This window comes from Pyrus communis, chromosome 15, assembly GCF_041283825.1.
Source record: "Pyrus communis isolate YQ-2024b chromosome 15, ASM4128382v1, whole genome shotgun sequence".
Taxonomy (NCBI): domain Eukaryota; kingdom Viridiplantae; phylum Streptophyta; class Magnoliopsida; order Rosales; family Rosaceae; genus Pyrus; species Pyrus communis.
In genome coordinates, this window is record NC_142579.1 from 31,453,207 (window position 1) to 31,471,241 (window position 18,035).

The window sequence follows — 18,035 nt, forward strand, 5'->3', positions numbered from 1 at the left end:
AATCAATGGAGTAACAAAAAGAAGGATATGAACCTAATTTTCTCATAAAAAAAATATTGATGTAGCTCAATGTACCTAAGCGACTTACTCAAAATCTTAAAAAGCATAGAGGTTTGATAAAAAAAAACTTCAAATTTTAGGCGTTTAAATATAATTAAATTTTTGTAAAATATATTTTAAATAGGTAGTCTCCTATCTCCTTAGCATTACTCATATTTTATGTTGCAAATCTTGATGTTTCAATGAAGCTATTTTTCCTGTGTGCTACTTGCCTAACAACCATTCATTAACATGTTTCAGAATGTGGAAAAGCCGAAAATAGATAGCAGCATTACTATTAAACTAGTCTAGTATTGAAAGACGTCCAAGTCCAATGAAAATGGTTACCCGTTATTAAGATGGTGGCCAGACAAATTTGCAGCTTGAGTAAGAGCCTCTCTCCATTGTTTTACCCTTTCTTTCTTAGCTTCACGTTCTTTGTCATCTTTTTCTTCAAGGATGCCATCTTCGTGCTTCTGAAATGCTTGGGCTAAACAACCTTCCTGCTTCCTACATGTGAAGGATCGACATGAAAGAATATTGGCAAAACCTGTTGCCCTAGCTTTTCTCTACATTCCATGATCCTCACCAGCTCGTCAAGACACCATCTTGATTCCGCGTAACACTTTAAGAAGACAATGACCGAGATATTGGACTCTTCGATTGCCCGCAACAGTTCGAGTTTTATTTCTTCCCCTCTTTTCAGATTGTCCTCATCAATAAAGGCATCGAAGCCCGTCTTGTAATGCCGCGTGAAGGTGAAGAACATGTCGTAATTCCAGAGTTTTGAGTGTATCTTCGCCTCAGAAACTCAAGAACATGTCGTAATTCCAGAGTTTTGAGGGGGAGGGTTCATGGGATGTCATGGTGTGGTATTACTGTTTACGGCACTAGAGTGGTTCCAATCGAGCGGAAAAAAATGGCAGTGGTTTTGTTGTGTTGCAACAAGAGTATATATAACACTGAAGGGACATTGGAAGCGTTCCTCCTAATCTTTGGCTCTTTCCAGGAAGCATCCGCCCCAAGTTTTGAAGAAAACCAAGGCTGTTTCCAGTGGAAAACCACGATGTTCGTGGACACAATCTGATCACTGGATGGCTAAAGATTGAAGTTTTGGAAAACATTGGGAGAAAACAGCTTTAAGATGAAACCGCGTTCAACAAAGTAAAAGGACACCAACTGATGGGACCTGAGTCGATGATAGGAAGGGTTCGCAAGTGCTTTTTACTTATTGCGGTTGCAGAACTAATTCTTGATGAGATGGGTGAAAGAGTTGGTAAAAGCGGCTAGTAGCGTTCACACTGTTCTAGCGAATATCTACGCGTTGGCACAGCGGACCGAAAGTTCTCGGAGTTAAGGTGTCTGGATAGATGCACTTCAATTAAGATTAAAAAATAATAATAATAATGTTAGAAGATCAAATTTTAAGTAACATTATATTTATCTTTTAATTGTACTATCATTTGTATTATTTTTCTAATAGAGATAGAATCCGACAATGCATGTGGATCCTATATTGTAGAGAGATGGTAGAAATAATGGTACAACTAGCTAGTAAGAATATTAGTTTTGATAAATTTGAACTAAATAATATGAAATTTGATGATTTAATTATTAATAAATGTTGATAAACATGCTCATTCTTATTAGTGATATATCATTTAGTTTATAAATTTTGTCTACAAATTTAGTTTCTCTAGAAGCTAGTTTGTTATTGTTGTGCTTTTTAAACAAACCGCTTCTACTAGACCGAACTCCCAATATAAAAATATCGATATATCCAGGAAAAACAGAAGGAAAAAAAAAAAAAAAAACTCGGTCACATAAACATGATTTTCTGAATGAATGCATATGATTTTTACCTTGAGAAGTTCACGAAATCAGCTTCTCAACCTCCTAGTGGAGAGGATGTGCGCATGAACATAGGTTCCAATGAACTTCCTTGTAAACCAATAAAAAAAATCCAATCTCCTTCTCAACCTCCTGCAACCAAGACAGCACCGTCGTCAACAAGCTCATGATTTTCTGCACCGACCCAAATCTCGGAAACTTTGATTACGCCGAGAAAGTCTTCCGTTTCATCAAAGATCCGTGCTTGTTTGTTTACGATGTAATGATCAAGGCGTTTACCAAAAGGAGTAGTTTCAGAAGCGTCGTTGAGCTCTTCCGGCGGCTGAGGGAGGAGGGATTGTGCCCCTATAATTTTACCCACCCATTTGTTTTAAAGCCATTGGATGCTTGGGAGAGGTTCGAGAAGGTGAAAAGGTTCATGTGTTTGTGGTAAAAACTGGAATTGGGTTTGATGTGTATGTGTGTAACTCGCTCCTTGACATGTATGCGTAATTGGGCATGGTTGAGAGTTTCAAGCAGGTGTTTGATGAAATACCTGAGAGAAACAGGCTTTGTTGGAACATTCCGATTTCGAGGTATGTTAGGTGCAGGAGGTTTGAGAAGGCTTTGGATATGTTTCAGAGGATGTCATGTGAGAGCAACGAGAAGCCTGATGAAGCTACGGTTGTAACCACCATTTTAGCTTGCACAGCATCGAAAACTTTAGAGCTTGGTAAAGAAATTCATGAATATGTTAGAAGTGAACTTGGATTCACTACTAAAACTGGAAATGTGGTTGTTGAATATGTATGTAAAACGTGGTTATTTGATTGAAGGCCGGAGCATTTTTAATGGGTTTACAATACAACCGTTTTAATGAGGCGGTGGCTCTATTCAAAGAGACGCAAGCTAAGAGATAAAGGGGATGAGTTTACAGCAGTTGCTCTCCTCACAGGCTGCGCTCCGTTAGGAGCATTAGAGCAAAGGGAATGGATTCACGGGTATATCGAATAGATCAGAATTAAAAATTGATGCAGTTGTTGTTGGTACAGCGGTTATAGAAATGTATGCAAAATGTTGGAGCATAGACAAATCTTTGGACTTCAATCATTCATGGGCTTGCAAAGAATGGCAAGACATGCAAAGGAATCGGGTTGTTCTCGAAAATGGTATAGATTGGCATGAAGCCTGATGATTTCACCTTCATTGTTGTCTTAACTGACTGCATTCGCAGAGGGTTGGTAGATGAGGGTTGTGAGTTCTTTAACTCCAAAAGAGATATATGAGATTGAGCGAGGTTAGAACACTATGGTTGCCTGATCGACCTTCTTGGCCGTGCTAGATTGTTAGACGAAGCAGAGGAGTTGATAGAAAAGGTTCCAAGTGAGATTATAGTCCCGATTTCTATATGTTTACATCCATGGTCAGTAATTGCACATTTCAATTAAAAAAAATTGATTTAGGACCAAAAAAGTCAGAAGTATGATGCTAATAATTTGGTTCCACAAGAGAATATGAATATTTGTAAAGCATGGATGTTGACTGCTTTATCTTAAGGGTTATCCACACTTCTTATTCTCACCCTACCAGTAGTGAATTTTGGTTGGTATGAGCATGAAAACTCCGATTCAAAGAACAATTAACAGCTGAACAACTAGTCGATATCGCAAATGAATTATCAGTAAAATGAGGAACAAATCATCTGTTGGATGCGATCAAATCAAATGTCCGAATAATGGAGCTAGGAAAACAAGAAAGACAACTGACATGGTATGCGGGAGAGTATAATGCTGGAATAGCAATTATTCAACCGATCTGGCAATGCTCTCTCTTCAAACCTTTTGCCTTTTCCGTTTAGGGTTCACCTGGACTTAGACTCATCATACAACCAATCCGAAAATCACCCCCACCAAGACGCTTGTTTTCCTTCAAAGGTTTGTCTCATACTAGATTTACTCCAGTTTTCTTCACTATACTAGAATAGGAACCCCTAAAAGAATAACAATCTTGTCCCCGCCTTGCAAATTGAGCTTGAGCTTATCGTTTGATAATTATCCCTGCCAAAAATAATCCTGTCTTGCTACCCAAGGACTAGAGACCCTCAAAGTAGTATGCTTGGTACAATTTACAACAGTAAAGGAAACACTTCCAAATTGGAATTGCAAGCAAACCCAGCAGAGTGTCAACCCTTTAAAATTACGACCATCACATTGAGGAACATCAAAACTGACTTTATTGTCGTCAACGACAAAGTCAAACCACTCTGGAATATCATAAATCCCATTTAGAAAAATACCACCAACTCCGCAAGAAGTCCATCCCTATAATATACATACAATGTAATATAGTGTCAAATACTCGCACATGTGCGGTTATGTTTATGTGTGTGATTGATAGAGAAAGACAATAGTAGGAGGAGACAGAGATAGGGAAAGACATGTAGGATGTTGTTCCTAAACTCAGCTGTGAGATTGGTGCACTTCTGCGTACAAAGCTTTGTCATGAAGTTTAATGATTTCCCAAGCCCAAACCTGGAACCTCTGGGACTTTGGGCGAATCACTTAAGAGTCAGTTCTCTCATGTTTGACATTTGCAAAAAGTCTGGCTTTGTTTCCAATGCAGGGCATAAATCTGCTTTCAAGACTTCCAAATTTGTTGGTAAATCGGGGATTGCAAGAAGATTCTCGCACATACTTAACCTCAAATATACGAGATTTGAAATGCCATTGAGGCTAGGTAGGCTACGACAACTATTGGCACCAACTCTCAACTTTTGTAAAGAAATAAGACGCCTAATGTTATTGGGGAATTGTTTTATCGCTGTCCTAGATACACAAAGTTGTCTACATGATACCATCTCCCCTAAGCCCTTTGGCAGCTCTCTTAATGCACAATAAAATAGACGAAGAGTCTCAACAGATTTCAGCTTACAGAATTCCCCTGGAAGACACCTAAGTTTACGATAGAATTCAAAATTTACCAAAGTGAGTTTTTCTGCACTAGGGGCACGATGGAACCTCTACGCTGAGCAATCCTATTAGCATTCGTACTAGCTACCTTTGGCATAGTAGGCGTCACTGGCTTAGATCTAGCAACCCCATCTTCTTCCCCTTAGAATAAGTTAAATCAATCACGAGCCTATCGGCAGCAGGAGAACCCTCACGAGTAGCGAAGAAAATTTTCGGTTTTGTCTCAGCCGGCATCTCATAAGCAAGCAAGGATGATTTATTCTTTCCACCTTCATTCACAACAGGCTCCACGACAGCGATCAAATGAGCCAATGTCTTCACCTTGATCCGTTTTATCTCCTCTTTCGGGGGCAGCCTACCTTCATCCCGGCGAAGAGGACTAAGCAGCCAATGTCATTCACGGTACTTAGAAGGGATACCTAGAGCAACATGCACCTTTTTCATATTTGGAGAAGTTTTGGGAGTTGAGCCGAATTTTGAATCTACATAAGCAAAGGAGGACAATCAATAAATCAAATAGCAGCTCAGTAAAAGTACAAAGCAGCATAGAGACTAAGCAGTCTATTTACTGGTGATGAAAATCGTCGGAACACGCAGCTCATGGGAAGAATCAAGACTCCCACTATCCACTTATCTCCAAAATCTCATTGGCCTAGTCATGCTCTCCCTTGCTCGAATAATCGAAAAGCCTATGGCAGAATCGCAGCTGCCCAACTCCTTAAATGTGGCCTATGTCAAAGAAGTACCTAAATTTGTTGACAGTCAAATTCAAGTCAAAAAATTGGCTTAGATTGAGGAATCCCATCATCACACGGACCATATTTGGAGAACATTGAGCGGGGGCACACTTCATGGAGCAAAACACTTCTTGGAAAAAATGTGGCATGAGAAAAGTAAATCCTAATACGAAGTAGTAGAGGTGAAACTTGATAGCTCTTCGAGCCCAACAGCATAGCTCACGACTACTACCTTCTTTAACACGCTTCACATGCACCCCTGACGGAATGGTGTCTATATGCCTCAAGAAAATCTCTGAACGAGTCATCAGAGCTAATTTTGAAGTGAGCACCCTTGAAGTAGCCCACCTTAATCAAAGATCCGCCTTGACATTACAACGGCGACACACCATCATCACCCTTGTTGACACTTCCCGATCCCGTTATGTGACATTCCACATTACCCAGGGGAGTGATCCTTATATGTATATTTCTATCCCTGCCTAGCACGAGGCCTTTTGGGAGCTCACTGGCTTCGGGTTCCATCGGAACTCCGAAGTTAAGCGAGTAGCGTGCGAAAGCACTCCCATGATGGGTGACCCACTGGGAAGTTCTCATGTGAGTTCTCAGAAACAAAACCGTGAAGGTGTGCTGGGGGCCCAAAGCAAACAATATTGTGCTATGGTGGAGTTGGGCCTGGGAAGTGGTCCCGCCCGTGCCAGGATGTGATAATTTGGTATCATAGCCTAACCCTGGTCGTGGTGTGCCGACGAGGACGTCGGGCCCCTAAGTAGGGTGGATTGTGACATCCCACATCGCCTAGGAGAGTGATCCTTATATGTATATTCTCATCCCTACCTAGCACGAGGCCTTTTGAGAGCTCACTGGCTTCGGGTTCCATTGGAACTCCGAAGTTAAGCGAGTAGCGTGCGAGAGCACTCCTATGATGGGTGACCCACTGGGAAGTTCTCGTGTGAGTTTCCAGAAACAAAACCGTGAAGTTCAAAGCAGACAATATTGTGCTATGGTGGAGTTGGGCCAGGGAAGTGGTCCCGCCCGGACTGGGATATGACACGCTATTCGCCGAACACCAGGATAAGCATGTGCTGGTCGACACTCGAGGGTGACGAAAGTCATTTATTGAAAACATAAGGACTAAAATATGAATAAGATAAGAGAAATTTAAATATACTTAATATGCAAATGAGGAACGTGTTTAGAGCATACAACTAACTAGAATACTAAAAAGAAATAATATAAAATTGAATGAATAAGGGGATGGGTCCTACACCAAGAGGACTCGAAGATGCCAATGTGGAAGTGTCTTGACGTCGGGATTGTATGCCTCGATTCTAAGTCCTGAAAGGGGCGCAAAACAAATATGAGTGGACCAAGTTGATAGAAATATATAATAAAACAGTTATCAACATACTAACCCCCAGAGTTTTATGAAAATAATAGCATAATATGTAATAGGTTTTTCCTAAAATCCTAGCATGCCATTAAACATCTCATAAAACATATCTCGTATATAGTGTGCTAACTAGTGGTATCAATATCAATACTCTTCATTTGCCAAACAGGCATATCTATCACTTGCCAAATAGGCATATCTATCATTTTCCAAACAGGCATATCCGTATCAATTGCCAAACAGGCATATCTGTATCAATTACCAAACAGGCATATAATGACCACTAAGCACGCATAAAACGTTGAACATAATATTTCTAAAACATAGGTATATATATCTCAAAATCATCTTCATAGTATAAAGTCATCCATCATCTATACTATAAAGAAGTGTTATAAAAACATGTTCTAAATAGTATATCGTCATCCATTAGATATCCTACAAAGAACATGGGTTCAATAGAAAATATGGTATTCCAAAATAAGCTCAGTATAGCATGATAATCAATTTCTCATAAAACGTTTCATAAGACGTAATCATTAAATCATACTTTTCATGGTTGCATTTCTACTATTATAACATGCATTTTTAGAAGGGGTCCACCTATAAATACTTAGCCAACGAAGAGCCACGCAAACTAGCGAACAAGGAATCGTCACCAATAATTGCCCCTAAGCACATAAATGGTCAAATTAATAAAACTCTATTAAAACAATTGAATTTGGAAAAATGGACGTTGGAAACAGGTTTAGGACGTCGAATTACCCTAAGAAGGGTCCTAGGTAAATTTCGTAAAAGTCAATAAAATATTCTTAGAATATTCCCTGACGAAATATTCTCTAATGGAATATTCCCTATAAAGGGTTTGGACCGGTTAGGGTTTAGAGTTTAATAAAGACTTGAGCTCGGGTTAAAGGTTAGGTTAATGGGTTAGGGCTTAAAGAGGTTTTGGGTCAAATGGTTTTAGGGTTTAAAGGGTATTTGGTTTAGGGTTTTGGGTTAATTGGGCCGAAGGCCGTAGGTGAATAGCCCAAAGGCCTCAATCCAAAGGGCTTAGGTTCTAAGGGTTTTGGGTTGGGTTTAAAGCTCACGAGCCAAAGCCTTTTTTGGTCTTGGGTTAAGAGTTTAGCAGGCCAAAGGCCTTAGGTTTCTCGGCCCAAAGGCCTTGGTTAGGCTGCTGGGTTTTGGGGTTAATTGGCTGGGTAACCTGGCCCAAAGGCCTCGGTTTAGCGTGGTTTTCAAGCCACACTTTGGCCGATTTCTGGGCTACTTTCAAATGCTCATAACTTCTTCGTTACTTGATGAAATCAAGTGAAACAAAAATGAAAGTTGTATTTCTCGATGAGAAGAAGAGAATGGTATCTCACACGATGGCTAACTCACCGTGGTTTGGCCGGAAAATGCCTCGAACCCCTCAGAGGTCGTCGAAAATTGGGTAAGATTCAAATGGATATAACTTCTTCAATACTCAAAGAAATTGGGTGATTCAAAAAGTAAAGTTGTAGTACTCAACAAGACGAAGAGATTGATACCTTTTACGCCAGCCACTCACAGTGGTTTGGCCGGAACTTTCTTCGAAAAGGGCGGTGCTCGCCGGAAAATTTGGAAAAGCTACTCCGAGCTATTTTCTGCGATTCACACGTATACACCACTTAAAACAACCTCCGATCTAACCCTAAAACACAACCCAAAGTTTCTAGAAGCTTACCAATGTCGGAAAAATACGAAACACGTTGAAGAAGATGATGAACAGTGATACCGTCACTGTTGGGGTTCCACGAAGGTTTGCTTGAGTTTTCCCGAGGTTCCTACATCCAATGGTGTTAGTTTGGGGTTGTTGTTGCTTGTGTGAGTGACAAAATCGAGAAGAAAGGGAGAGATCATAGAGGGAGAGATCATAGAGGGAGTGCACGGGGAGAGAGAGAGGTCAGAGATGAGGGAAAAGAGAGGGAGTGAAAGTTACAAAAATCAAAAGAAGAAAGAAAAGGGGAAGGGAACCGGGGGACAAAACAGGGGATGGGCCCTTGGGCTCACCAATTAAGACCCAAAAACAAATTTTAAAGGAAAAGATCTAGTCCAAGGTGAAATTTCACAAAAATACCGTATTCATTTCGATCAAATTAGGACGAGTTGTTACACTTGTGGCTTGAAGAAGATATGTTCGAAAAAATTCAATAAATACGAAAGGAAGAATCGTTAAACGGCTAAAAAAAAAGAAAAAAAAAGGGAAATCAGCATATCAGGCCCCATGGCCTAAGACCGCAAGAGCCTAACAGCCACTCCAGGCCTAACGGCCTGGTCCCTTTTCTCTCAACCCAATCCAATTAGAGGGGGACTAACGCCCCCTTGCCTCTCTTACTCTCTCTGTATACGGGCTCGGGTCCAGCAAATAAGGATGCCCACGCCTCCTTGGTCCAATCCACTGCACCAGCATGGCCTGTGCCAGGTCTAGCTTAGCGCCCCATCAGCTCAACCTAAGTCGAGCAGCACCTGGCCCAGCCAGCCTTTGCCGCACCAAGCCATCCATGGCAGCAGCCACGTCGTGGCTTTCTAGCCACATTTTCACACATCCTTGACCCTCGTTGAGCCAAATTTCAAGCCTTGAGACTCAAAAAATTACAAAGATGAGGAAACCTTGATTTTTAGGCGTGAATACTAAGAAAGCAACGGAAGATGGTCATTTGCACATGCAAGTATAAAAGATTGCTAGGGGAGGGGAAACAAATATCTTCTAGCTTTCTTTCTTTTCTAGGGTAGAATAAATTGCTCTCTGAAGTTGATTTAATCATCTACTTAAGGTAGACTTAAATAAACTTTGAAAGTAATTTATTTCCATTTCCTAGAAGGATCTAATTTCCAATTAATGTGGGAACCTACATCAAAATAGGAAACAATATTATGTTTCCTAAAGCAAGGGAAGATCTCTACACATGCTGCCCTTTCCTGTGAGCAGCCCAATAGGTGTGGGGGCATTTATGGAGCCAAAAATAATCAAGAAAATTATGGTGGTGACACGTAGACTTTTTGATGAAAAGGATAAAATTACCCTCGAGCCACACCGGGATTCCCACACGCATGCAACGGACAATGACGACTCAAATCAAGGAAGAGTCAAAGGTGATAAAAGTGGTATTTATTCAAATCTCTATCATCACTCCTTATCAAATCCTCACTCAAAAGGTAACTCTCAATTTTCCTATTCAATTTGGATTAATTGATATATTAATTAGAAGATATTATTTCACATAATATTTTGCAATTATACTCATATTCCCACCATATATGGCCTCTCCCTATTCTCCAAATAGGGCCATCCGTTCCCTATAAATAGTCTCATTTTCCCACTAAAATGCTACTTCATGCCCCACCCCCCCTCCAAAAAAAATCCTAAACACTTTCTCTCTCAAATTCTAACTTTGACATCGGAGATTTTTCGGCCAAAGCTCCCCCACCCCTCAATTCATCGTGGGCGCGTGAGGCTCTTGGCCTTGATCTTAACTGTTATTATTTTGCAGGTGCATTTTCGTCAAAGGAAAAGACGGAAATATGCATCCACATTCACCATTTGTGGGTTACATAGATGCAAAGTCGCATCTGTTCACCAAACACACACAATGGGTTCTATATAAACCCATAAAAATTATCCCAAAACGTAAAAAATTAGAGTTAACTTCTATTCTTGAGAAATAGGATTTCTCCGCTCTATTTTTCTCATTATTGCTCTATTTTTTCTCATTATTTGTTTGTCAAATTTCAAGTCAACAAGTCGTGTTTGAGAGTACCGAATATAAAAAGTTCATCAAAATTATCGTAGATTGTTTCATCCCGAGAGAATTAGTTGTCTGAGATTTGTCAATCTTGTTATGAAAGAGGGTATTTGTGTTATGCTTGTACAGTGTGCCTTAAGTATTCTCAATAATGCAATCTCCCCCCATAAGCCCTCGGGCAGTTCTATGAATCGAGTCTCAACAGATTTCCAACTTTGTGCAACATTTGAAGAACTCTATGAAACATACTCCATCTTTGTCACTTAAATGTGTACTGTTTAATTTGCAGTGAGTACTGAGACTATTAGTCTAATACCTGTATAAATGTAACACAAATATCTAGTGAAAAGATAGAGAAATTTGCACATATAAGATAAATTTTTCACACATATATACTTTACTACGTAGCACGTAAAATCCTTTATTAGCTTTTATCAGCTTCTGAAACTTGATTAGGGTACAAAACAAACGATCACAATTTAAATGTTTACAACACAAAACAAACGATCACAATTTAAATGTTTACAACACAATCAGTCTTTGTCTAAGCTATATGCTCATGGGTCTGATCTGTGGCCAGCATTTGTTTCCTACTTAATCTCGCTGTAATCAAACATATAAGAAAGATGGCAGGCAAAAGGGACAGTTTGATAGGAGTATCAGCACGCCGAATGTAATAAACGTATTGAATTATTGAGCAAACACACTGAGCGATGCCTCCGACTAAACCATAAGTTTCAATGGCAGAACCAAAAAGCATATAACATCCCCTCTTCCTCAATCCCACATTTTTTTTCCTACCTTTGTAAATCAGCTCCCATATGCAAGTGAGAAGAGCTGCAATGGCAAAGAGCATACCGAACAGCGAATACCGAGGCCTACGTGGGGAAGAAGCCTGATCACAAGCAGCTGATAAAATCTCCATGCAAAGACTACTTACTAGAAAGATCCACTCTGCTGGATTTGCCTGCATAACTGCTGAATTTGCCTGCATAATAAATTAGTAATGAGTTCAATTAAAACTTAAAGTAAAGGCTAAACTGCATTTTTGTCCCACAAATTTGGGTGGGATTAATTGAATACCATGTTAACTGATGAAATTGCGTCCACATTCACATTTTCCCATGGAAGATACCTAAGCTGTCCGCAGTCATCAAAATCTACCAAACTAAGTCTTTTAAATTGCCCAGGCAATTTCAATTCTTCGAGATTTGGGAACGTTGAAAAATCTGGTAAGTTTTGTAAATTACGAGAACCACTGCAATCAAGGATTTTCATCTTCCGTAACAGCTGCACAAACCCAAAACCATATATTATTTCAAATCCAAGAATAATCTGTCTTAAAAATAATAAAGCTAAAAATAAGGATTTTCAACTTCCATAACAGCCGCACAAACCCAGAACCATATATTATTTCAAATCAAAGAAGAACCTGTCTTAAGACCAACTTCAATGGTGGGCTAAAAGCCAAATTACCTCCTAAAATTCCCCCCCCCCAAACGCACTCCAACCCAAAGGGAAATTTTGAGCTAAATGTTAAATACTAAACCAATGTCAAATTCCCCCCGAAATTTAGCCCAGAAATCAGGATGGACTCTACCCAATATTTTTCGAAATTTAAATTTTTTTAGATTAAAATGTTCATAAAATTAATTTACGATAGTCTACATATTTATTTTTGAAAAAAAAATTAATTTAACAAAAAAAAAACCTAAATTCATTCTTTAATAATCACATACTAAAATTTTAGGGTAGAATGGTTGGGGTAGAAAAGCTATTTTTGGGCTAAAAACTAAATTTTTCGGGCTAAAAAATTTGATTTTTAGCCCAACCATTGGAGATGGTCTAAAAAGAATAAAGCTAAAAATAAAATCTGAAAGATAGAATTAATTATAACTAGGGATTAGTTGGGGTGATTGTACCTTCCAAAAGGACGTATGATGAGTAATAAGAGGGTAATTTGCGTCTGAAAAATGATTTACTTACAAACAGTTGGAAATCGATTTAATTGCTTCTAATTCCACCTAAGCTTACGAGTTACGGCAGAAAACAAAATATTTACCGAAGTGAGTATTTTAAGACCGATGGAACTCTCTGAAAGAACCAATTCTGATAATAAGAGCCCGGTATTTTTGGGCGGCTGCACAAACCCAAAAGAAGATATTATTCAAAATCCAAGAAGAATATGGCTTACAAAATAAAATCAGTGTGGGAATTAATTATAACTCGCTAGGCAACAAGTTTAGGCTGATTAAGAAGGTGCTCTGGCATGTACTTGAAAGGGAATCCAAGCCTGCACAACCATCTCAACTCTTTCGGAAACTGTTTGAGGCTTCCAGTGAGCTCTACATAGTTGAGCCTTACCAATCTCAGTTTTTCCATATTGACAAATGCTTTTGTACTGAAACTAGCCTTTTTTTTAGAGCTTGGCAAATCTAGAGAAAGTGCTTCAATTTCTTCAGTTCCCTGTTAAGTGAACAAAAGGACATATGATGAGTAATAAAAGGGTAATTTGAGTCTGAAAAATGATTTACTTACAAACAATTGTCATATAATCAGTTGGAAATCGATTTAATTGCTTCTATTTCCACGTGAAGGTTTATTGTACTTATAAATATATTTCTACATAATATTATAAAATGTAAGCAGTTGCACTAGGATATGATTTAGCCTGCATTAATATTAAACTTTATTGAGTAACTACTTACAGATTCATTTGTCAACACGTTTATTACGGCTTCAGAATCCTCCAATCTTCCAGGTTGAGTAGGAGATTTTTCAGAATTGATTGTCTCGTCCATTTCTCGAATCAAATCATGCATCTTCAGCTTGTTCCGTTCAACAATTCCAAAGCACCATTCGTTTGTTATATAGCACTAAAGGGACACCTTTCGGTTCTTTCCAGGAAGCGTTCCGCTCCCAATCTTTTGCTTTTTTTTTTTTTTTTTTTTTGTTTTTTGGAAAACTCCGCTCCCAATCTTTGGCTCTTTCCGGGAAGCATCTGCCCCAGGTTTTGAAGAAAACCAAGGACTTTTCCAGTGGAAAACCACGATGTTCGTGGCCACACGATCTGATCATTGGACGGCTACGATTGAAGTGTCAGAAAAGATGGGAGGAAAACAGCTTTAAGATGAAACCGCGTTCAACCAGGTACCGTTTGGTACGTGGGACGGGACGGAACGCAGTGGGACGAAGCGTTCCGTCCCACGTTTGGTGGGCCCAAAAACCGTGGAACGCATTGTCCCACGGGACAAAATGTGGCTGATTTTTCGTTCCACCTCCTCCCCCTGGAACGACTCGTTCCACGCCCGTGGAACACAAAATTTTAACATTTTAAGACAAAAATGCCCCTTATCTTTTTCAATATTTACATCATACAAATCGCAGAACAAAACCCTATCATCTTCTTTCCCTGTTCTCTGCCGCTTGCATCTCCCAGGTATCTCGCAACCTTCCTCCTCGTCCTCTCCCGTAGGCTCTCTTTTCTCTTCCCCACGGAGTGGAACTCAAAGCTCTGCATCTCCAGGTTCGATCTCTGCATCCAATTCCAATCTATTTTTTTTTTTTCACAATATTATCTGATCCTCTGCAATCGATAATCTGGTTCTAATCTGCCATCTCCTTAAAACCTAGGTTTTGCTCTCAAAGTTTTGATCTTTACATTTTTCTGCTGTAACTTTTTCTGGGTTTTGGTTTTTAAGGGGCTTGAAGGTTGATTTGTTTGCTTTTGAGGTAGTTCCTGTTGATTTCATTGGATGATACGATATAATGAATGATCTAGTTTGGTTTGGATTCATAATCTAGGGTTTTGAATTGGGATTAATGGTTCAAGTAATTTGTAATTCTACTGATTGTTTGTTTTATGAGTGTTTCTGTGTAATGAGCTTCTGTTTATGTTGCTAGGAAACAGCTCAAATTAATAAATCATTTTAATTTGATTTTTGTGTTGTGATTTGATCAGATTCCAGTTTAGTAATGACTAATGAGCTTTTGCTTTGTTAGACTAATGAAATAGTCTTCATTTTTTTTTTTTAAATTTTGATTCGTTAGACTAATTGGGTTTTCTTTGTGTCTTTATTGTGCGAAGTGTTGGATAATGTTTGATTAACTTTGGGATTTTGTTTCCATTTAGTTTTTCCTGTGGAAGAGTGAGGGCATTTACTATTGATTTGGAATTGAAGACGTAAACTTCAAACCTTTCCATGGTGTTGAATTTCAAACCTCTAGCATCTGTCCGAAGAATTTCATTATCTTCGACCAGATTGATCATCGAAGTCAGATTGTGTTCAATCCTGAAATTGCCCACAAAATTACTGGTCCTGCCTAGGGCTGGAAAAAAATCTCAAAAATCCCAAACCAAACCGAAAAAATCCCGATCCCAAACCAAAAAAATCCCAAACCAAAATTCCCGAAAATTTCGGTATGTCATCCCGAACCAAACCGAAATTTTCGGTATGGGATTCGGGATTACATCTCCATTTTTTCGGTATTCCCATACCGAATAGAAATAAATATTATATATATATTATTTTTTAATTATAAGAGAATTATTTTTTAATTAATGGTATTGGTAGCCACTAGTGTGATTAATCTTTGTCTCAACTAAATAACTAATGTTTGTTTGTTCAATTTGTTTGTTTCTATATTCCAGTTGTCTCAACTAATGTGATTAATCTTTGGATATTAGTTTCCTGCATACCTAGCCACTAGTGTGATTAATCTTTAGATATTAGTTTCCTGCATACCTAGCCACTAGTGTGATTAATATGTGGATATTAGTTTCCTGCATACCTAGGCAAATCAAGGAAACAAAGGAGCAAAGACCATTATGCATGCATGAACATATCAGTATACATATATTGTATATATATACACGGACAAGGTGGGTACAAGGCATGCAATTAGTTGAGCTCAAATTTTTTTCTTTTGTTTTCGAGTACACAATATAGTTGTTCTTTCAGACATGGGCGCCGCCAAAATTTTCATTTAATTACAACTATGTGGAGGAGGAATCAAAGTTGGAATGTGGGGTGAGATGGCATTAGCCCAAAAACTTTGTGCACAAATGGGTAGTGGGTAGATTGAAACTTAATTTTAGCCCAAAAACATAATATGTCAAATTTTAGCCCAAAAACATAATATGTCAAATTTTAGTCCAAAAGCCCAAAAACATTTTGGGATTCCCGATTTGTCCCGAAATCCCGAAATTATTTCGGGATTCCCGAAAATTGGGATTCCCGAAAATTTGGTTTGGGATTGGTATTGAATTTGGGATTCCCAAAAATTTCGGTTTGGGAATCGGGACAAGGGTTTCGGTATGGGATCCCATACCGAACCACCCCTAGTCCTGCCTTTAACCTCTGTGCAGCTTACATCCAAGACAATCTGGGATTGATAGCTTGTTGAAAGTTTTCTGGTTTTTAATTAACTGGGGCTTTCTAGTGCTCATTGTAAGGCATATGATGATGCATGGGCAAGTTAGTCATTTAATTTTTTGGTTCCGTTCCGTCCAGCGCGTACCAAACGCAGAACGGAACAATTGTTCCGTTTCGTCCTGCGCATACCAAACATAACAAGGAACCTTCATTCTGCCCCGTCCCGTCCTGTCCCGTCCCGTTCTGTTCCGTCCCGTCCCGTTCCGTCTGCGTACCAAACGGTACCCAAAGTAGAAGGACACGATAGTTGGTAAAAGCGGCTAGTGGTGTTCACACCGTTCTAGCGAATATCTACGCGTCCGCACCACGGACCGAAGTTCTCGGAGTTGAGCAGCTAGTAACATTTTTTTTTAATTTTCTAAACACATTTAATACTCCATATTTTTTAATAAGTTATTTTTTTTAAAGCACCACAATTTTAATTCAGCTCTAGCATTACCCAGAAATGCTACTTTTATCATTTTTATATTATATTTATACCATCTTTCTAATAAAAACGGTTCCACATGTATTGATAAGTTATACATATATTAAAAATGTGATACAATGTGATATGAAAAATATAATAAGTATAATGTTACTCTTGAGATTAATTAAAGGATAATACTTGCATCCCCTTGAAGGATGCACCTATTCTTACGGTAATAGAAAGGTGGAAAAGCGGAGCTGCTTTTTGAAGAAAAGCAAGGTAGTTTAAACCACGAAGTCACTCGTGGCCACACGATCTGAATACTAGATGGCTAAAATTGAAGATTGGGCGAAAACTGCCTTCGGAGAAAAAAAGGCGTTCAACGGAAAAAGGACAAACTATACCTCAACCGATGAGCTTATAGTTCCACTTTAGACGGTACTTAGTGCTAGTAACGCCATCGTTGATCAATGGGAAAACTGAGGTTCTATGAAGGGTAAGGGAAAGAGGCACGGAGGAGGAAAGAAACCAGCACAAAATTAGAGAGAGTCTATTACATTATCTTCACGTACAAACCAAGACAACCAAGTTTGAATTTAGTGGTTTCGCCTGGGATTTTATTCTCTTCTTTTTCTGAATTGGAGTGTTTCATCTTCTACCTGTTTAGTATTAGGGTTAATTAGATATAAGACCATTATACTAATCGATTTAGGTCCGTTGACTACTAATTTAACTAAGCAATTCTTTTTTATGGCCTATAACCCGTATGCAGGTTTTGGAAATTAAAATTTCAAAATCATGTAGTAAATGGTTGAATAATTCGCATCACCTAATTGCGATAAAGAATATATACTAAAATTGAATTTATGATCCAATTCACTATTGGGTTTTAATAATTCACTGTTCTTATATCAAATTTTATATTTCTCTAACTGAGTTGTCAAATATTATTTTTAATAAATCTAGCGCTTTAAATAGTTGTATTTATTAGAAAATTTGTTTAAACAAAATTTTATTGGTTGAAATGTTAGTGAAATAAGGGATCTGCAATTAGACTAATAAATAATAAATTTGACATTGATGTCAAATTTTACTTCTAAACACAAAAACTTTAAATCCAGTAAGCAAATAAAACTTCTATTGAAAAGATTTTTGATGTTAAATATGCACAGTCATCTCCACCTAGAATTTGATATCTCTTTTGAAGATACTCTTATATAACTTGGGTTGATCGGTATTTGTAAGCATATACAGCCACAAATTAAAAAAATTATTAACAAGGTAAAAAAAGCTTATTTTGAGTATCATCTTAATAATTTAGTTTCACGTACTATTACTGTTTAGTGATATTTATTTTACTTATAAATGAGAAGTTCTATATTCAAATTTCAACAATGATAAATTCGCAACACAATTTATTCTCTCAAATTCTTAATGTAAATATATCTATGTAAGA

The 18,035-nt window shown here is 38.3% G+C and overlaps 2 protein-coding genes and 3 pseudogenes across 2 annotated transcripts in view; 2 read left to right on the top strand and 3 right to left on the bottom strand.

Annotated features, from left to right (window-relative positions):
• The window catches only part of LOC137744360 (disease resistance protein RUN1 pseudogene), a 47,206-nt pseudogene extending 45,945 nt beyond the window's left edge, over positions 1–1,261 (bottom strand).
• A 726-nt stretch (positions 1,262–1,987) lies between these two features.
• Positions 1,988–2,704, top strand: LOC148690859 (pentatricopeptide repeat-containing protein At1g31430 pseudogene; annotated as a pseudogene).
• Positions 2,705–2,720: 16 nt separating this feature from the next.
• Positions 2,721–3,317, top strand: LOC148690860 (pentatricopeptide repeat-containing protein At1g31430 pseudogene; annotated as a pseudogene).
• A 7,814-nt stretch (positions 3,318–11,131) lies between these two features.
• Positions 11,132–13,608, bottom strand: LOC137731388 (uncharacterized). Its single transcript, XM_068470501.2, has 5 exons — positions 13,444–13,608; positions 13,100–13,201; positions 12,798–12,875; positions 11,819–12,025; positions 11,132–11,723 (listed from the first exon to the last, which is right to left on the bottom strand). The coding sequence occupies exons 1-5, from the start codon at positions 13,555–13,557 to the stop codon at positions 11,280–11,282; spliced, it is 945 nt and encodes a 314-aa protein (XP_068326602.1). The 5' UTR covers positions 13,558–13,608; the 3' UTR covers positions 11,132–11,279.
• LOC137731379 (toll/interleukin-1 receptor-like protein) overlaps positions 11,132–18,035 on the bottom strand; it is a 76,585-nt gene continuing 69,681 nt past the window's right edge. Inside the window, exon 4 of the transcript XR_015956599.1 lies at positions 11,132–11,192. The gene's annotated coding sequence lies outside the window, so the exon portion shown is untranslated. The remainder of the gene's footprint in view (positions 11,193–18,035) is intronic.